The sequence below is a fragment of the Vicugna pacos genome, chromosome 4, assembly GCF_048564905.1.
Source record: "Vicugna pacos chromosome 4, VicPac4, whole genome shotgun sequence".
Lineage (NCBI taxonomy): Eukaryota > Metazoa > Chordata > Mammalia > Artiodactyla > Camelidae > Vicugna > Vicugna pacos.
In genome coordinates this window covers 8,663,202-8,683,824 of record NC_132990.1, presented here as the reverse complement: position 1 = coordinate 8,683,824, position 20,623 = coordinate 8,663,202, and the positions used below count along the sequence as shown (strand labels likewise).

The following is a 20,623-nucleotide window of genomic DNA, read 5'->3' as shown; positions in this document are numbered from 1 at the left end:
ATTCCAGGCACCCAGAGCTGAGTCTGGCATAGAACAGGTGCCCTTAATGTGAGAAATGGTTTTAAATACATGTTGAATGAGTGAATGAATGAATGACAAAAGCAGGACCTGGGGGAGTAGAGACCCAGGACACGGGGAGGGGGCAATGCCTATCTGCATGGGTCACAGCTTGGAGGGGTGGGAAACAGGGCTTGGTATCCAGTAAGGGATTAAGCAGAGACCCAGAAGGCAGGCTGAGGCAGCCTGAGTGGCTCAGAGACCACATCCTGAAGTGCCTTTGGTGCCAAGGCCACACAGGCCTAGAAAGGCATAAAGTAGGTGAGGAATATAACCAGATATGCGTTCTAGGGAGAAAGCTGAGTCTGCTGGGGAGAGAGTGATGAGAAAGGCTAAGGCTGGAGGGGGAACAGCCAGGGAGGGCCCACAGGAAAGAGTCCTCCAGCCTGATCTAGGGCAGGGCCAGGGGGCTGAAGACAGAGTACAGGGCTTTGGGGGTGCACTCAGATTCACCTTCTCCATCTGTTCCCATGGCCCCTGGAGGAACCCCGTGTCACCCTATACACAGCAAACAGGACCCCTGGACACGTAGTCCAGTGCCTGCCCTCCCAAGGACCCTCACCCCAGGTGACCCTGGGCTCTGGGCTGTCTGGAAAGAGAAGCAGATGGTCAGAGAAGGGGTAGAGGATCCAGGGCGGGTGGGGAGAGAGGGAAACTAGGGGCGAGCAACTTTGCGTGTTGGAAGGTGGGAGCAAGAGCACAGACTTGCACAATCACAGATGCAGTTTTTCATTTTGTGTTGCAAAAATTTGCATGAAACTAATTCCCTGCTCAGCAATGCAAAGTCCTTCCCTCCCTCCCTCCTTCCCTCCCTCTCTCCCCACCCTGGTGGGCCCTGATCCCCCTCACCTCTCATCCATCATAGAGGAGGCATATGTCTTTAAAGGATTGTCCCCTTCCAGTACCAGCCCAGAGTCTGGCTGTGATCCCTGCTGTTCTGGAGCTGCCTCCTTGATAAGACGGCTGGGATTTCCAAATAGGACTGAGGACCATGTGGCCCCGAGACGGACTCCTTCCCTTCATGTCTCACAGCTCCATTCCTGGGCAGCCTGCGACTCCCTGGGGCAGAGGGAGAGGGAAGAAAAGAGGCCCCAACTCCCCGCACCTCCCCCCCCCCCCCCCCCCCCGCCGCCAGAAACTCAACGGTGGTGATTCAGAAGACAGAACGATTAGAGATATGGAGACTGAATGCCAGAGACACCAATAGAGGCAGCAGGGGAGTCCAAGAGAGAGAAATGAATTAAATTCAGTTCAACAGACATTTATTAGTACCTACTGTGTGCCAGGCCCAGAGGGAACACTGTGTGCAAAAGCACAGGGGACTCCCAGGTTTTTGGCTTGAGTGACTGGGAGATGATGGTGCTGTCCACAAAGCTGGGGAGAGGACTGGGGATGGACACTGGCAGTTGAAGTTTCTGCGGGATGGCGGCCAACAGGGGCAAGAATGAGGAGAACCGAGAAGTTGAGAGAGGGCTGGCTGGCTGGGGAGGGCTGCAGTCCCTGTTCAACAGCTCCCAGGGTCCTCTGCGCCGGCTCAGGCATCAAAATCTCAGCCCGCCCTGGGCTCTATGAGGGTGCTGGAAGATGATAATACAGATCAGGGAGCAGGGAGAGGGAGTGATGAGAGGGAGGGGAGGAGAGGACGGAGGCTGAAACCTCCTCATGGCTGGGAGCCATGATTAAAAGACAGAGAGGGCAGGAAGGTATGGCGGCCCCAGAGGTAGAAAGAGAGCCAGGAGTCAGTGTTGTCTCGGGACCAAAAAGGAGCCTGGTGAGGCTGAGAAAGAACCCTGTGCTTTAGCAGCCAGGAGTGGGAGGAGGCCAGTGGGCCCAAGCTGGTGCTGTGGAGCTGGCTGTTGTAGCCCCTCCACCAGGGCCTGTGAGTGGACCCCCTTCCCAGCCTCCTGGATGTCCCCGGAGCCCTGCGTGGCCCCCGGCGTCTCTCTCAGCCAGGCGTAGAAGAAGAGGATGCAAAGCTCCCCAGCCTCCAGACTACCATCCCTGAGCCCCTGGTTTCTGGTCTGTCCAGGAGGGTCCCGGGCCTTCCTTGAGCTTGGGAGCCCGCAGCGGTCAGGGGACCCTGGGGACTCTGGGGGTAATTGAAACCAGGGCTAAGACATTAGAAACCATAACGCCGGCTCCCCGGCTCCCCCAGGATAGCTCCTGGTTTTCTTCTTGCCAGATCCTCCCTGCTGCTGACAGCTCAGCTCTCTAGGCCCCGACCAGCTGGACCGCTGACCCTCCTCCCCAAACCAACGAGAAGGGGCCTCCCACCAGAAGGCACCCAAAGCCAGCCCTGGGGGACCTCCTCTCTGTGCTCAGACAACCTCAGTGTACGCGAGGCTAACTTCCCCCCACCCCATCAAACATCCCCAGATTCTAATCTTGATCCCTTATTGCAGAAACTATCCTGGGGAGGATTTCTCAATAGTGCGAGAAAAGAGATGGGAGAAGTGGGCAGAAGTGTCTCTCAACCAGCTGGTGCTTAGTAAGTATGTGAGAAAGAAAGAATGAGGGTTAAAGCCAGGGCCCCATGGGGTCCAGGTGTCGGCTGGGCGGGACCGGAAGCAGGGACGAGACAGGCTGCACACCAGCGTGGCAGCAAGGAGGATGCTCAGATAAGGAATTCTGTGGCCTGGGGTTCATCTTCCATCCCTCTCCCTGCTCTGATGCTCTCTCTACTGCAGTCCTCATCTCTGACAAAAAGGACAGGGCGCCTTGTTTCTGTCTGCATGTTTGCCAGCCTGATGGGAAGGCCCTCCCCTGGCACAGCTGCCTGATGATTCCAGGATTCCCAAATTCCCTGGCAGTGCTGCTGTGGGAATCTGTCCTCACCTCTGTCTCTCTCTCTCCTTGGCTCTTCGGAGAGACTGAAGGGAGCAGAGAGCTACTCCACCACTTACCGGCTTTGTGGCCTCAGGCAAGTGACTTAACGTCTCTGTGCCTCAATTACCTCAGGAGTGAAATGGGATGGTAATTAATAGTGCCTATTTCCTATGACTGCTGTGAAGATGCAACTAAATGAGGTGATTCAGTCAAGGGAGAAGCACCAGCCTGGTGGGGACCAGAGCCCCCTTTGGCCTTGGCTTTTTCCCATCAGTGTCTCTGTCTCCTCCTCTGTCTGCCACAGTCTTTCTCTCCATCTCCCTATCTACATGATTCTCTATCGCTGAGTCTTTGTCTCCCCACCTTTCTCCTGATCCCTTGTCCTCTTCACATGTCTAGCTCTGCCCTCAGCTCCCCTGACCGCCCTGTTTGACCCTGTTCCAACCCGTTTTGGCACAACTGGCCCAGGTCAGGTGGGGTGGGGCATCCAGGGAGGTTTTTAATTCAGACGCAGAATTCCTGGCAGCAGGACCACACCTGGGCCCGAACATGAGTGAATCGCTTTGGTGGGAAGAGTGATTGTGTCTGTGTCCTCCCTGGAGGGGCAGGACTGCTGGGGGCTCGGCCTGGCAGTCTCTTGCCCTGACTGCTCCAAACTCCCCTACACCTGGGCCCAAGCCAGATCCCCCATATCTAGTGCCTGCTTGGAGGTAAGGCCACCTGCCCGAAAGGGGAAGCCCTCCAGCTCCATGTAGCGTGGCCTACTTGCCCTCAAGACACTCCTCCCACCCTCACCCCAAGTCCTGCTCTGAACTCCCCATACCCCTTCCCGAGCCCTGTAAGGAGACATGCCTCTGTCTTGTAACCTTGATCCATGACTTCGGCAGCCGCATATACTTTGCACCCCCAAACGTGAGCCACAGGGACAGGAAACTATGGGAGTTGAAGGGTCTGGGTTCTCCACTGGGACCAATGAGCCCCTTCGTGGGAGGGTGGGGGGGATACAAAAATTCCAGTGGTCATTTCTGTATCACTGTGGATCTGTGAAGGCAGAAAGCATGTGTGAAATAGGTGCTCTGTGAATGTAAACCAAACGAAGGAGGGGCAAACAAAGACCCCAAACAGGGAGCTGGGTGGCTGAGGCCCCAGCAGGCAGGAGCACGGGCAGACTGTGGAAAGGCTGCTGTCTGACTCTGCGGCTCAGCGTGGAGTCTTCTCTGGGGGCCAGGATCGGTCTCAACTAGCCCCAGACGCCCCCACACCTGGGCCCCAGCCAGGCCCTCACGTCAGCCCCTGGGCAGAGGGCCAGATGGGTGAGCCATTAAGACTTGCCTCTCAATTCCCTATTTCCAGCACATCATTACCTCAAGGTGCCCACCAGCTTCAAGGAGACAGAGATGGGGCTACAGATCCAGAGAGGGAGAAACACTAGGCAGGGTCACACAGCAGGCAGAGGCTGGGAGCCCTGGTGTCCTGGCAGTCAGCCTGAGCCTGTCATGGAGACGCTGTGCCAACACTGTGACAGGGGCCAGACCAAAAGCAGGATTTTACATGGGGAGAGCGCCTAGGGATCCTTGCACATTTGGGCAGCTGGGCCGGGGTGGAGCATCCCATCAGGCAAGGACAGATGTGCAGGCTTCCTGTCCCCATCAGATGGAGACAAGCATTGGGACAAGAGGTTCAGAGAGACAGAGTCAGAGCAAAAGAGAAGAGAGAGAACCTGGGAGAGAGACCAAGAGACAGACACAATCGAAGACAGAGTCAGACACAAAAATAGAGATGCAGAGAAAGAAAGATGTGAGTCAGAGACACAGAGACAAGGAGATGCAAAAGGAGGGGGAGCTATGGAATTTAAGTCACAGAGACAAAGATAGGGAGAGACATGGATTCAGAGAGAAACAGTATCTCAATCACAGAGTAACAATGACATGGAGTCAAGAATATACAGACACAGACAGACACTCAGAGACCAGGAGACAGGAAAAAAATAAAAAAACCAGGAGGAAGAAACAGAGATGGAGAAGACAGAGAGAGAGACACAACGATCAAGAGAGGCAGAGACATGGAGAGAGAGCAAGGCAAAGGGAGACAAAGGCAGAGTGAGGCAGAGAATGAGATCAAAACAGCAGGAATGGGAAAAGCAGGCAACAGAGGAGAGTCTCCTGGTCTCCAGTCTCTCTCCAGCCTGGTCTCCCCAGGGTTTGGAACCCCCTTGCTATTCTTTGGTTTCCATAGCAACAGGGAGGGCAGCACCAAATTTGCATATGCATTTACATCCTTTCTATCTGCATAATTCAACAGGTTTCTGTGCATATTCATGAGACTGTGAATGAAGGTGACTCTCCCAATTACTGCTCAAACCCTGGCTGTGGTGCCCCCTGCTCGCAGTACACGGTATGGTTCCAGGCCTGACCTCACAGGCCCTGACCTGTCGCTGCCAGGCCCTGCTAATGACATTCCCCCGCTGCTCCCCAAACACTTCCCTGTACTCTCCTTCCTCCAGATCTTTCCTCAGGTGATGCCCCTCTGCCTTCCAGGAATGCCCTCCCCTCAGCATCAGTCCTGCCAACAGTACACATGCATGCATGCCCTTGCACGTGTGTGCACATGAACTCTGATGGAGCGGGCATGGCAGTGAGTGACCAGTGCTCACTCTGGCTTCCTGGTGGAGGAGGCCCTTTGGTCACACTCCTCTCTGAAGTCAAAGAAGGGAGTGCATGAAGGGATCACACTTAGAGGGGCTGGGGTGTAGGCTCAGCTAAAGGCAATACATCTACCAACAGAGAGGGACCTGGGACATTGTGGCCTCCACATGGAAACTGACAGAGGCCTGGTTGTAGCCAGAATAACCAGAGCGGCTAGGATAGAGCCCAAAGGAGTCTCAGGAACAGAGAACTGAGGCAGCTCCGATGGTTGGGAAGAGGGTGCCGGGGGTCAAGAAACCTTTCAAAGTGCCAAGCCTTGAAAGCTCTTGTGGGCTGGGAGGGGCTTCTCCAGGGTCCGCGCCAGCCACAATTTTAGCTTCACCATCTCCCGCTGGATCCCTACAGCTGCCTCCTCGCTGCTCTCCCTGCCCTGTGCTCCCAATCCACCTTCCACACTGCAGCAGCCTGAAACATCAGTCTGATAATCCACATCATTGCCTCCTTAAAGCCTTTAGAGGCTCTCCATCACCCACAAGAAAAGTCCAAGCTCCTTGGCCAAGCACTCAGGCCTTTCCGGTCCCGCCCCCCACCCACCTCTGCGCCTCATTCCTCACTGTCCCTGCTCTGAACTTCAGGCTCCAGTGATCCACCTGTATTCTTCTCACCTCTACGTCTTAGCTCAGGCCTGCTCTTTACCCAGAATGTCCTTCCCACTTTTCTCCTAGCTCTTCTTCAGGATTCTACACAGGCATTACCTCCTTTTCTTTGAAGCTTTGCCTGTCCCTGGAGACTGGAGGAGGGGCTCTGAATTCCTCAAGTCTGATGAACCTCCCAAATTTCTGTGCTTATCACACCAGTAGTAAAATCATCTACATACATGGCTTATAGCCCTCAGGGGGCTGGAGCGCCCCAGCCCAGTGACTATATTTATCCCATAATGGGTGATGGTTAGCTATTTGTTGGATAACTGAGAGGTCACTGAGCCTACTGAAGGCAAATTTCAAGCCTTGACTGTCTGCACAGATCCTGCAAAGGTAATGGATAGGGTATTCCTTTGCAAATGCCGCCATCTTGTGGACAGACTCAGAAGTGCAGCCAGACATCACCTGGGAGGGGAGGTGCCTTAGAGACCAGGCCTGATTCCTGAGCTCCAAGCAAACAGGGGAAAGCGAGGAGGCAGGGCCTGAAGAGAGCGAGCCACCGGTGTCCTTTGAACATTCTTGATGAGCTGTAAGCAGACAGAATGGCAAGAGCAAAGGCTCAGACGCAGAAAAATCTCATGGCAAGTGGGATGAGTGAGGAATAGTGTGGCCACAGCCCAGGGTCCAAGGGGACCAAGCCAAAGATGGACTGTGCCATGGAAGTGCCCAATAAAGGGGGTCCTTTAAGGCCATCTGGTGAATGGATTTGGATCTTATCTTCTAGTCTGAGCATGGGGAGACTAAGGGAGCAGAAGAATGACAGATCTGGGTGTGGCCACACATTTGGAGGCTCAATATTCATTCACCTATGAAATATTTATGGAGCACCTACTATGTGCCAAGCAATGTTCAAGGGCCATAGGTTACATCACTGAACAAAACAGACTCCTGACCATTCAGAGTGTATATTCTCATCAGGAGGAGACAGACAACAAACAAAAATATTAAAGGCGTAAATTATATTCAAAGGCAAAAAGGTAAAAAAGATAAAAGGCAGGGTAAGGGAGATGAGATGTGCAATTTTAAATGGAGTGGTCAGAGTAGGCCTCCTTGAGGTGACATTTGAGAAAAGACTTAAAGGAGAGAGGGAGACAGCCATGCAGGTATCTGGCAGATGAGCATTCTAACAAAGGGAACAGCCAGTGGCTGGGTCTGCAAGACAATGATGGGCGCAAACCAATGGAGGCTGTGGGAATGGAGAGAGACCTCGGAAGCAAAATCGGCAGGACTTGGAGCCTGCCTGCATGTTGGAGATATGCAACTCCTCTGGTCCTATTGTGTCCTGAAGTCCCCATTTCAAGGCTGACAAGCTCACTAGACATGCCTCTTCTCAGGTAGGTAGTGAGAAAGCTCAGCACATTGTATCCTGGATGCTCCCCCGCTGAGCACACATATCACCGCAGTCCCCAGCCTCTTAGCTCCTTATCATCAGTGACTTTCCCTCCAGGCCAGCACTCTACTCTCATGCCCACAACCAAGTCCTGTCAGCTCCCCAACCTCTCAAACTCACTGATGCCTTCATTTCATCTTTAGCTACTGTTATGTGTTGAATTGCTTCCCTCCATAAAACTATGTTGAAGTCCTAACCCCTAGTACCTCAAAATGTGACCTGATTTGAAAATAGAATCTTTACAGAGGTAATCAAGTTAAACTGAGGTCACTGGGATGGGCCCTAATCCAATATGACTGGCATCCCTACAAAAAAGAGAAATTTGGACACAGAAACAGACAGAAAGGGAAGACAATGTGAAGATGGGTGATTGGAGTAATGCATCCCAAAGCCAAGAAGGCCAAAGACTGCCGGCAAGCCAGAAGCCAGGAAGAGTCAAGGAAGGGTTCCCTTGCAGGTTTCAGAGGGAAAATGGCTCTGACACCTTGATTTCGAACTTGTAGTCTCCCAGAATGTGAGACCGGACATTTCTGTTGTTGTAGGCCACCCAGTAGGTGGCACTTTGTCACGGCAGCCCTAGACACTGCACAGCTCTGACACCTTGTTCTCATCTCTCCCTACCCAACCCACCCCAGACATCTCCACAGGGACCTCCAGGCCACTGACCCTTGGCCCTTTGTATCTTCACTTCTTTCTTTCCTGACTCAGTTTGGATTCCATGATCTTTCACCACGTGCAGTTTCTTGCTAGCGTCCTCACTGTTCTTCCATCATTCCTGCCCGTCTTAACCTCAGTCTAGAAGAAAGCAACAGTGCTTCCTCTGAGTCTTCACCTCAGCACCTGTGGGTGCTGCTGGAGCTCACACATCGTGACTAGGGACATTACAAGTTCATGGTCACCAGCCTCACCTGAGCTTTTAGCCCTGCCTGGTCACCCTCCTGTACCTCCTTGGGTAACTTTCCCAGTTGCAGCAACCATCTCACACTTCCTTCCCACCAGCCTCCTGGCTCCACTCTCAGCAGCAGAGATTAGAAACCATCTGAACTCTCTGAATCCCCTCACGTCCCACCTTTACCTCCACACCCATCCTCAGCTCCTTCCCTCCTGTTGTAGGGGGTCATTCCTCCTCTTCCCTTACCTCCCTGCTCCCAGGCCCGCTTCCTTTCACCACCGCCCTTCCCCAAGGAGTCTCACTCGAGTTACCCAGTCTCTTTCACTATAGGCCCCCTCCATCAGCCTACACACATGCTCAAGTCTCCAATGCATTAAAAATAAACAAATAAATAAAACTCTCTCTGTATCCCAATTACCTCTCTCCCATCACATTACAGTTTTTTGAAAAAGCTGTCTCTAATCCCTTACCTTTTGTGCCCAGGTATAACCTTTTCTACGAGATTATGGAGGAAGAAGCCATATTACAGTGGATTAAGGAGAAAGTGGGAAGTAAAGAAATTGAATCAGCAATTATACACAACTCTCATGCTCCATCCCTCTTAAGCTTGGTCAGGCTCTCCAACTCTGAAGGCCCTACTTCCCTCTGGCTCCCTCCCTGCAGTTCCTCCTGTGGATCCCCTGTGGGCCCTGCAGAAGCCAAGGAGAGGAAAGGCCCCAGAATCACAAGCCATCTGTCCCTCAGCCTGTGTCCTCTCTCCTGGTTCTGGGCTGCAGATCCTGTTCTCCCCAAGGGATTCTGACCCCAGCTCAGTTTCCCTCCACACTACCCCTGCCATCATCCTGGAGACCCCGGGTGGCGCCTTAATGAGGAGCTCATCCTAGGACCCCTGGAGCTGGTGATGCCACCTTGCTGAACCATTCCCTCAGCACCAGTCACCAATGCTTATTCCACATGATCATCCCACCCTGGCCACAGCAGGCTGGATCAGGATGGGATGCTGAGCCAAAGATCAACAGTCTGCAAGTAGCCTGGCCCTAAGGCTCTGGGGACCAATGACACTCAGAGAGCTGTTGATGGTAGAAGACACTTAAGTGGAGTTGCTCAGAGAAAAGGCAATAAGCAGAAGCTGACAGTGGGGAGATGCAAAAACCCTGAACTAGTCACAGAGAGAATGGGGAGAAGTCAGGCAGTTGCTGGTAGCAAGACACCTGAGTCACGACCACAGCCTCCTGGAGTGTTAGATGCTTCATGACCTTCTGCGGTTGAGAGGCCTGGCTGGGCAGCTGCTGAGAGGGTTTCCTGTCTCTCCTAATATCCCTCAAATCTCCATCCTCCACTCTGGGCAACTTACCTTGGAAAGCAAAAAAGTTCGAAGTTTTGACCATAGCCTTCTGGCCCTGTGGTCCCCTCATTCCTGCTCTAAGAAGCCCTTATTGAGGCCTCCAGTCTCCCAACTCCAGCTCTCCCAATATCTCAGCCCCTCCTGCCTGCACTCAGCCAAGCATCACATCAACACTCTCACATTGCTGTGCCCACCTTTCCACATTAGCCCGAAAGAGCCCTAACCATGTGCTTTCCTGGTGACTGGACACCGAGGATACTGGACACAACAGAGAAGACCTTAAAATCCAGTGGGGGACCCAATTCACTCAACTCTTCACTTAGTCTACCACTGCCCATGATCCTGCTCTGGTTCCTGGCAACCCTGGCTACCACTGCAATCTTCACCTTTCTCCTCATGCCCCTGACCTGACCGTGGCGAATCTGAGAGTCTACGGCCAAGGTGAGATAGAAAAGCAGCAGCAAGGGGTAAAAACGAAAGACCCGGAGGGGAGATGTGGGATTGAGGTTATGTTTTTTAGGCAAAAGCATGTTTGTAAGATGAGTCATTAATAATGAGAGCAATTAACATTTGCAGTCATCCCTTGGTATCCTCAGGGAATTAGTTCCAGAGCTCCCCTAGACTTTTTTACCAAAATCTGCAGATGCTCAAGTCCCTTACACAGGATGTATAGTACAGTCAGCCCTCTGTATCCACGGGTTCTGCATCCACAGATGTGCAGATCTGACTGTATATAGGCCCAGGTGTGTATATATAATCTAAGAATCCTATACACCTATTCCTACATTTAATCCTTAAAACAGCCCTATGAGGTAACCACTATATTCCGTTTTACAGATGAGAACACTGAGGCACGAGCAGTAATTTGCTAATTAACTGGCCAAATCAGGATTCAAATCGAGGTAGTCTGGTGCCCCAAGACCATGATCTTAACTACTACACCATAATGCAGGCATACCTCAGAGATAACGTGGATTCAGTTCCAGACCACCTCAACAAAACGAAGATCTCAATAAAGCAAGTCACACAAAATTTTCAGTTTCCCACTGTATACAAAAGTTATGGTTACACTCTACTGTGGTCTATTAAAAGTGCAATAAATAGCATTATGTCTAAAAAACAATGTACATACTTTAAAAATATTTTATTGCTAAAAAATGCTAACCATCATCTGAGCCATCAAAGAATTAAAGCAGTAACATCAAAGATCACTGATCATAGATCCATATAACAAGTGTAATAATGAAAAAATCTGAGATATTGTGAGAATTATGGAAATGTGATACAGAGAAACGAAGTAAGCAAATGCTGTTGGAGAAATGGCGCCGACAGACTTGTTCAATGCAGATTTGCAACAAACTCTCACTTTGTAAAAAACGCAGTTTCTGAGCAGTGCAATAAAATGAGATAGGTCTGTATATGCTGCATATAGAACAAAATGTGTGACCTAGTAGAGTCCTTAAACCAGCCCCAAACAGGCAGCAGACAGCCACCCAGGGGTCTAGACACAGTCAGGGAGGTTACTGCTTGAGGCTTCTTATTGACTCCAGATCCTCCCAGCACTAACCTGAGCCTACCCTTCCTGTCTCCAGCCTGTGAGCTCCTGGGGTGACTCCCACACTCTTAATCCCACCTCCACACAGTAGGCCAAGCAGAGGCTCATCAGACAAATGATTTATTTCCCAGCCCACTCCCTGGACCTCTGTCAGAAGGTAGATCAGAGATACAGCAGGTATAAGGCAGAGTAAGCCCCTCTTAAGCAATCCAGAACCCAGGAGAGACCCCACAGCTGTCACTCTTCACAGCAGTCCCTTTCTACAAGCCAGACGGAAGTTGAAGCAGGACTGGGAGGCCCAGTTCTGCAGACTCAAGTCTTGTTCAAGATGTTGAGCAGTTACAGAGTCTTCTCAAAGAAGGCATAGCCATCTTACACCCACAGGCCTGGAGAAAAGCTTGCTCAGCAGGTCCTCAGAACCGGGAGTCTCGAGCCCTTCTTCGGGGTCGGGCGCCACAGCTGGAGCTAGGTGTGGGGCCCAGGCCAGGGGGTGCCCCTGGGGGCTGGTAGCCACATTCACTGGGGTCCAGGGGGTCCCGGCTGAGCAATACCCACACCGCAGGCACATGGCGGCGAACCGTGAGGGGATCTAGGCCTGTGTTAGGTGAGGTTGGCACCCAGCTGTCCTCGGTCTGCAGGAAGCGCAGCTTGGTAAGCTGGTGAAGGCCTGGAACCCGCCGTTTGACAATCTCAGCACAGCTGACAGCCTTGCCTGCAGCTCGGCCAGAACCTGAGAACACCACATGCCTTGCGCTGCCACCTTCCAACCGACCCAGCGCCAGCCCCAGAAGGTTGCGAATTTTGCTGCCATCTCGGACCCGCATCTCCAAGGTATCAGGAGGTAGCTGGGGCATCGGGGAAGATGCTGGGAGTTCCACAGAGCCAGCTTTCCGGTAGTGCTCCATCCCGCTTGTTGTCTGTTGCTGTGTCGTGGCTGAATCTCGCTGCTCACTGCACGGAAGCAGCAGAGGAATGCTAGGCAATGTGCACCAGGCCACCATCACCCTGGCCTCTAAGACTTGGCCCTGCTCCTCATCCCAGACTCCCCAGGAAAAAGGACCATATCTCCTCACCCTGCTAAGGTGCTGTACCCCATTCCTTTGGACAGGGCCATAACCCTCTCCGACCCCGGAGTCCCTGAGACAGGATCAAATTCCCCACACTGGCCACGCCCCCTCATCCCAAACTCCCTAGGACTGGGGATGAACTTCCCTCCGCTGGGGCTCCTTGGGACAGGGTCCGGGGCTCACCCTGGATTCCCTGAGAACAAGACTGCGTGTTCCTCACCCTGGGCTCTCCGAGGGGTAACAGGGACCAGGCCCTCTCACTTCGTGCGCCCAGAGGACAGGGTCAAGCCCCTACACCCCAAGCTCCCTGAGACAGAGCCAAAAGTCCTCATCCAAAAGTTCCTCAAGGACAGAGCTGACTCTCTCCTCAACTCCGGGACCACGAGGGCAGGGCCTAGCACGCCTCACTCGGAGATTCCCAGGGTCGATCCCCCAACCCAGGTCGCTCAGAAACTCGGGAGCAGAGGCCTGATGTCGAGGGCTGCCCGGGCTACTCCCGGCGTCAGGTCCACTGCCGCGGGCCGCCCTCAGTGTCCTGCCTGCCGCAGCAGCCCGGCAGCCTGCCGCCCCTCTCCTCCCCCGCCCGCCCCGCCAACTCCATGCGCCCCCACCCCGCCGAGTTCCAGCTCTCACCGCCGCGGCCACGCACCCCTCAAGCTCGATCTGAAGCCAAGATGGCGCGAGCCGGGAGCGCGCCGGGGCTGCGGGGGCGCGCACGCCGGCGGGGCGGGGCCGGGGCGTCCGGGAGCGAGCCGAGCCGGGACGCGCGGGGCCGGAGCGCACGGTGGTCTCCCGCGTTCGCCCCGGCAAGGAGCACTCATAACGGGGCGGAGAGAGCCCTGAGGAGGAGATGAGCGGCCGTCTGGGGAGTCCCGCGTACTAAGGACGCGGAGGATTTGGCCTTTGGAAGATGACAGGGCGAGCCGCAAGAGCAGAGGCGGAGCCCCGGGCTTCACTTTGGGAAGGATCAAGAGGTTCCGTTTGGAGGGGCTGCTGCTGGAGGGGCGAGTTCTGAGCTTCCACCTCATACTGTGGGCACTGGCGAACCACGGCGGGGGGGTGGTTTTCATCAGACGCAAGTCAAATCAGTTCCTGTGCACAGCTCGCTCTGGCTGCAGCGCAGGGTGTGGCGCGGCAGTGGGAGCCCGGCCGCAGCCGCTGGTGACTGCTGGTGACTCCTGGCCACTAGGTCCCTGGGGGCGTGCCCACGGAGACTTGCCCGCGTATAATAGGCGCTCAAATGGTTGTCACATCATTTGTTGAAAGGATGAACCAGAGAAATAGCAGTGGGAATGGGGAAAAGTAGAGTAAGTTGGAAGATACCAGGAGGTAGGTTTGACGACTGTTCGGACGGAGGAGGGAAGAGTCTAGGATAACTCCCAGGTTCAGATAAGCTGCATCTGAGATGCCAATGAGACCATGCCGGTGGGGTGGCGGGCAGGCAGTTGGAAAGGTCTTGGAGCCACAGCCCTCCCTGAGACCACAAGAGGGCAGCAAACACTTGGTGGAGTGAGATGCCAGTCAGTTTCTCTGATCTTTAACATGCTCCCTCTCTCCTTTCCAACCACACCACCCTTACCCCTACCCCGAAATACCCCCTGCATCCAAACCTTATAGGCTCCCTTCTTGGTTAATAGCACCAAGTAGGCTCCCAAGAGAGAAACTTCAGGCTCCTCTCTGACTTTGCATATGCTGGGCTCCCTTGGCTCTCAAAGACACTGCATGTCACCCTCCAGGACTACGTCCCACATCCCTTTTTCTTCTGTGCCCCAAAGAACCCTCGTGCCACCTGGTTCCCTTCCCTTTTCCTTGACTGTCTCCCCGGCTATCCCGTACAGGCCAGGGATCAGGTGGACTCTACCTGTGTCCTCCCCACCTGGCATGGCATCTGACAGAGTGTACTTGGTAAATGTGGGATGAATGGATACACAAATGTTCCACTCACATCAAGCAAATGACAGCGTTCATCCTGAGAGCTCTACATCGTCCAGAAAGCCAGACTAGGATGAGTATAGCTCTTGATCCAAACTCTAGGAAAGCAGACAACTCGCTTCCATCACCCTCATCACCACCACCATCCCCATCCTAGACCAGGAAGCTGGCACACTCCTCAGTGGTCTCCACAGTTTATTGTCACTGGAATAGGGCACTGATGAGGGGAGGGGGTGCAAATAGCAAATCTCAAGTAGCCAGACCTCTGACCTCAGAGCTCTACCTGAGTGCAGACATGTAGGTCATGAATCCAATAAATACAGAACTGCCTCTGCTCTGCCCTGTTACAAGGCCCTGGTGCACCCTGGGATGGGCAGCAGCCATCACTCCTCTGCTGGCTTCACTTGCTTGGCAGCCTCTAGCTGGCAGAGTAGTTCATCCCACTGCACAAATTGCTTGGAGAGAAGCATTGTCTGGTTGAAGGTCAAGGTGAGAACAGAAATCTGAGAGACAGAGTGGAGAGATTTTTTGAATCTGCCAAAAGGGTGGGGGAGCAGAGGAACAGCCAGGCTGGTTGGGTTGGGATGAGAGAGACAGAGCTAGAGATGGAATATAAGGACGGGGCTCTGGACCGCACTCCTCAGGGACCTGGCTGAGCAGAAAGGATACAGTCTTGTTGTATTCCTCCAGGAGAGCCTTGGACTCCTCAGTGATCTCCACACACTGGTCCTGTGGAGCCAAGGTGTGGCAGAGAAAGGTGTTGGACAAAGCCCCCAACCCCCTTTTCCCTCCTCATCAGGAACCCTTGCTCCCCATAGAGCCTAGAAAAGGTAATGTTTAACCCCAGAGCCCAAAGGAGCAAATTCTAAAGGGGCACGTTCAGGCTGCAAGATGTGTAGCCTACCTTGCAGGCCTAAGGCTGATAGATTAAGGAGCGGACCACACATTTTAGGAAATATTCCTGCTGGTATATGTCTCCTCCTTCCCTGCCCCTTATTTCTGAAACCTCTTTGAACTTTACACTATGGCCTGGGAAGAGTGAAAAAACAGCTCCTCCACCCATGGTCAAGGACACATCATCCCCAGGAATTCTGTGGTATCTCCCAACATGAACCTTCTGGTGTCTCAGGATAGCCCCACTCTGGGAGGCAGGAGACCTGGATGTGGTGCTAGCCCAAGTCCCTTCCCGTCTCGAAGGCAGATCAAAAACAAAGAATAAACCCTTAATTTCCCCTGCAGCTGACATCGGGGGAGTCTGAGGCTGCTTCCCCAGGAGGCAGGAGTGGGGACTAGGAGCCTCACCACCTCTACTTTCCCTTCCAGTCCTCTCCCCTCCCATACCTGCTGCTGGATGTGGATCTGGGCCAAGCGCTGCAGGCGGGCGGCATGCTCAGGAACGGCTGTAAAACACAACGCACACTGCCCGATGATGCTTGTGCCTTCCCCCGGGACTGCTCAATAGTCTATTAGGTCTTCGGCAGGATTAGAGTATTGAGTGGAGAAGCTAAACAAACGCTAGGCTTCATCGACCACTGCAGCTGGAGGTGGTAGTGGGGCTCCCTGCCCACCCCGGTCTTACTGTAGGACCCAAAGGGGAGGGGAAGATACAGGCCCCTAGAAGAAGACAAAACCTCGGGTGCCCAGAGTTGCCCCGTATGCCCACCCCCGTGCTGGGAGCAAGGCCAGGTAAAGAAAGCTTTTATTATCATGGGATCTGTTCCTTTGTTCTCACCCCAGCAGGACCAGGTCTGCCTGGCGCTGGGAACAGGGAGCCTGCAGGTGGGCTGAGGATGAATGCCAGGTCCCTAAGCTGGCCACCTGGAATCCAACACCCAGAGCCTCAGCCACCAGGCTGGGCCTACAGCTTAAGGCTGTCAGATGCTCAGCAGGAAGCTGATCGGGGTAGGGAGGGGGAGCTGGGAAAAACACCTCCAGAGACAGACAAGATGGATATCTGGATTCAATTAAAGCCACTGTCTGCTTGTCAAAACCCAGACCTAAAGACTGCACTCAGCAGTGTGGCAGGAAGAATTCACACACCTGGCAGGGACTCTGACAATAAAATCTGGGCTCTGCAGCACCCTGAAGGATGGAGGGGTGGGGCAGAAGGAATCCTCAGAGTTGAGGGCTGCTGGGCTTATATGAGTGTCCTTAGGGCCAAACTGCCTGAGGTTCTGAACCTGAGCTCTCCGCCCTCCCATGCTCCCAATTTTAACCCCAATGCAGGGGGCAAGTACCCCCAGGGTGAGGGTAAAGACAAGGAGCAGAGCTAGCCTGAGCCCAGGAAAGTCCTGCCCATCCACCAACCTCCCCAAGTAGAGTAGTGGGGCTGCAGCCCCAGAGAGGTACCTTTGATGTGAGTGCTGTCCAGCATGGGCACCAAAGCCTCCACCTGCTCCAGGAGTGCAACCTGGGAGAGGATAAACTGCTCCTCTGAAGCATAAACAGACAAGACAGTGACAGTGAGACGAGACTGGGCATGGCCACTCCCATGCAAAGGGCCAAGGACCTGGTAGGGGAGAAGGCTGGGTCCTGGAGCTCGGGGCAGCTACTCTGCCCACTGCCCCCCCACTTCCAGATACACAGTCCCCCATTCTGCCTCCACCTCTCCTGGATGCCTCTGGTCTGACCTATCTTGAGCCCAAGGGGCCTCTAAGTTCCTCCAAATCCCATCCTTCTCCAAGTTTTAACTCTAAGGCCTCTTCCTCTAGTGTCCTCTCAACAAACTCAAAAAGCCCCTCTGAGGCCACAGGAGACAAAGTACTTCAGGCTTGGCTCCTGGGAAGGTCTGAAAGAGGAGACATGTGGAAGATTCCAGGTTGATTCTGCTCAGTGGATCTGAAAGGAACAGACAATTACAAGTTCTTGGAGAACTGGGGCAGTAACATGACAGTCTGGTGAGGAAAGCAGGACCTGGGCTGGCCCTGTGCACAGGGGGTTTCAATGGTTGCAGAGCAGGAAGGGCATTCAAGAAGGGAGGACTATATGTCAAACATTCGAAGGCAAGAATGCTTGTCAATTAGTAGAAGGAAAAGAATTCAATTGGCTGAACTGGAGCAAGGAGAGCACAGGAAACAGCTGGATGGGAGGGACCACCCAGTAGACTATAGACGGCTTTGAATGGCAGGATAAGGAAATAGGAATTTATCCTAGCAAGGAGAGAGACACTGAGGTTCCAAGGTAGACATAGTGGCACATTGGAAATATGTTTTGGGAAGATGATATTGGACCATATGCATGTAGGGGAAGACTAGGGTCAAGAAGAGGACTTAGGAGACTGCAGCTGTTCATGTACAAGCACATAAGCACTGAGGCAGTGGCCACAGGGAGGGATGAGAGGCTGGACTCAAGAATCAGTGAGGAGACCTCCTGAACTTGGTGCCTGAGCCACAGCAAAGGCTCAGGGATGTTCTGGTTCACCACTGTATACCTCACACCTGGGACAGTCTGGATTACAGTAGATGATCATTAAAAATCATTAAACATCTTTTGAATGCATGAACAAACACAGGTGCCTGGCAAACTGTTTCTTGTGGAGTGGCTGACTAACTGATTAGCAGACACTGCTAAGATAATAGTTCCTGCCTAGAACTCTGAAATCCCGGCGCTTTCCCACCTGAAACAAAGATGGTGAAACTCATGCCTACATCCGCACCTCTCCCAAATGCAATGCTCTCTGCTCTCTGCTACCACCCTTTCCTAGAAGCTCCTCTGTTTACTGAGCAGAAGTAAGGAAGGTTCTGAAGGAAAATCCTAGAGGCAAGCCACAGTACACTAGAGTAGCCCCACTGTGGCTGGCACCATGGCCTGCAGCTGGCTCCAAAGTATACTGCACCCAGTGCCTACTAGAGGACCACAGGACCAACCCTGGCCATGGCCCAGGGCCAGGCCAGAATTCCAGAGAGCAGCTTCCAGGGCTGTATCCATGAGAGGACTGGCAGGGAGGCCATCTCTGTGCCAACGTCCCCCACAATCCCCATCCCCAGATGCATGTGCACATACTGTCCAGCACTACCTGCTAAGATGAACTGCAGCTTGGAGGCATCAGGTATGGCAATGCGGTCAATGTATTCAGGATCCAGGTATTTGATTAGGTCTTCAACTAGAAAAGTAGCAAGATGGAAAATGGAGTAAGGTTGTGGAGCGGGGATCTGTCTTATGAAGGGTATTAGGGGAAGGGTCAGCCTTGGGGATAGCCTTGCATGTGAAGCTGACACCCACAGTGGCCATCAGCAGGCCTTCGCCAGGCCCCGCTCCCCACTTCTCTGTCTCTCCCCTCTGACCACCTGACGGCCAACCTCAAACTTTAAAGCTAGGAATACAATGGCCTCCACCACCCTGGGGTACTCAGCATTCCTGCTGATCTATCTTCAAGGGAGGAAGACACCTTGCCCCTCAGCGCCACCAAGACATGCCAGAGCTTTATCTGATTTCTAGTTACTGAACAGGCTTCTATCTCTGACATAATCAAACAGCCCTGGCTCAGCCAAGGCTGGGGCTCTCAGTGCCTAATTTCCTTCCTGCCTCTGAACTTGCCTGTGGAAATTCCATACCCCTCCTCCTCCTTCACCAAGGGGAGCTTTCAGGCAGAGCTCTTATTCCTTAACTTAGACACTGTCATGGACTTGAGGAGTTTAACCACAAAGTACACCTCAATTCACCATTTCATCCCAAAGGGTGACTCCAGTGACCTACTGGGCTGAAGGGCCTGGGCAGGGAACCAGGAAGTATAGGCTTGGGAAGGAAGGCAGGCTGGCACCTCATGGAAGCACTTACTCTTTTTGTACAGAATCTTCACCCTCTCCCTCTTGCTGGCAATGTTCCCCAAAGCCACCTGCACCTTGACCAGGCCATCAGCCACCTATAAGGGGAGTGGAAGTTAATTCCAAGATCTACCACTTGGCTCAAAGCTTGGAAGTGGTAAAGAACCATCATTCCCTCAGACTCCAAAACCTCCTTATCAGCAATTATCCCCTTCTCTTATATTAAGAGATGCAATCCCTCCTCAATGTGAATGGGGAAATAATCATGTACTCCTTGGGGAGTTTCGAGTGTGACTGGGGAGGTAATGAACTACTTTAGAGTTTATGCGGCACTAGCATATAGTATATATTCCCTGATTCCTTCCTCTTGGCCGAACCTAAGGGCAGAGAGCGAAGAATTCCAGTACTAAAGGGCTGAATAGAGGGAGAGGCTACGGAAGTGAGCGATCTCATACAGGTTTTAGGTTAGAGGATAAAGATAGCCAATATTCAAGGGTCAAATATATGGGGAGGCAAACAGGACTGTGCAGAAGTAGCCAGAGAGGAAGGGGGAAAATCAGGACAATCTGTGTCATATATGTCAAAGGGAGAGAATGTTTTGAGAAGTCAGTTCTCAAATGAGACAAAATTTGTTAGTGACAACTAATTCCATAAGAAGTCTACAAACAGACATCATTACCTCTGAGGCACTTAACTCCAGGGTATGCCTGACACTCCACCTTCAGTAAAAGGTCGCTCCACAGTAAAAAGGAAATGTAAGGAAAACTGAGCTACAAGTTGTCAAAATTCAGTCACTGGTGTGAAGGAGTGCCAGTCCATATCTGAATACCCAGTATTCAATTCCTTCCCCTCCTAATCCTGGCCCTCATAGACCTCATCTCTAACCCCTGGAGCCTTCCTTATCCACATCTGGCCTGCCTCTTTTGGAGCCCCATGGACCTCTCTTTGCACAATTCATTTAGCAATTAATTACGCAGGGCTCCACAATGGCCTTTCCATTGTGGGCTTCAGTTCTTACTGAAACTCTCATTAATCAGCTTCGGAGTGTGTCAGGTCTCCCCAACTATCCCACAAAGGTAAAGGCGGGGTCTTCACAGCGAGCCCACTTCAAGCCCACAGTGCCCTCCATGGGAATGGACCCCGAAGGTCCGATAAGCTCCTGGAGGTCTCGGACCCTTATTATTTCAAAGGCCGGGCTGCGGGCAACGGGGCTGGAGCGGTAGCATCCTTCCGGAGGACCGGGCCAGTACACTGCTCTTGCTTTGCCCCAGAGAGGGACTACTGGGCCCCAGACCGCTCACCTTCCGCGAGCCGCGCGACCCGCCTGGCCCGTACACCCAGCGCTCCAGCTCCTCCAGACGGGCCTGTAGCCGCTGCACATCGGTCACAGCCGCCATAACTCCCGCCGCCCCGCCTCAGCCGGGGAACAGCCAGAGGGCGGGACTTCCGT

The 20,623-nt window shown here is 53.2% G+C and overlaps 2 protein-coding genes across 3 annotated transcripts; both read right to left on the bottom strand.

The window, feature by feature from the left end:
* Positions 1-11,515: 11,515 nt before the first annotated feature.
* RPP25L (ribonuclease P/MRP subunit p25 like) lies at positions 11,516-13,204 on the bottom strand. 2 transcript variants are annotated; one of them, XM_006216797.4, is made up of 2 exons: positions 13,112-13,204; positions 11,516-12,362 (listed from the first exon to the last, which is right to left on the bottom strand). In XM_006216797.4, the coding sequence occupies exon 2, from the start codon at positions 12,314-12,316 to the stop codon at positions 11,825-11,827; it is 492 nt and encodes a 163-aa protein (XP_006216859.3). In that variant the 5' UTR covers positions 12,317-12,362; positions 13,112-13,204; the 3' UTR covers positions 11,516-11,824. The 2 variants fall into 2 exon arrangements, with proteins under 2 accessions (XP_006216859.3, XP_072815328.1); XM_072959227.1 differs by having other exon boundaries at positions 13,128-13,171.
* Positions 13,205-14,590: 1,386 nt separating this feature from the next.
* On the bottom strand, positions 14,591-20,623 carry DCTN3 (dynactin subunit 3). The gene is made up of 7 exons (XM_006216794.3): positions 20,475-20,623; positions 19,187-19,271; positions 18,426-18,512; positions 16,760-16,843; positions 15,752-15,810; positions 15,080-15,139; positions 14,591-14,883 (listed from the first exon to the last, which is right to left on the bottom strand). The coding sequence occupies exons 1-7, from the start codon at positions 20,568-20,570 to the stop codon at positions 14,794-14,796; spliced, it is 561 nt and encodes a 186-aa protein (XP_006216856.1). The 5' UTR covers positions 20,571-20,623; the 3' UTR covers positions 14,591-14,793.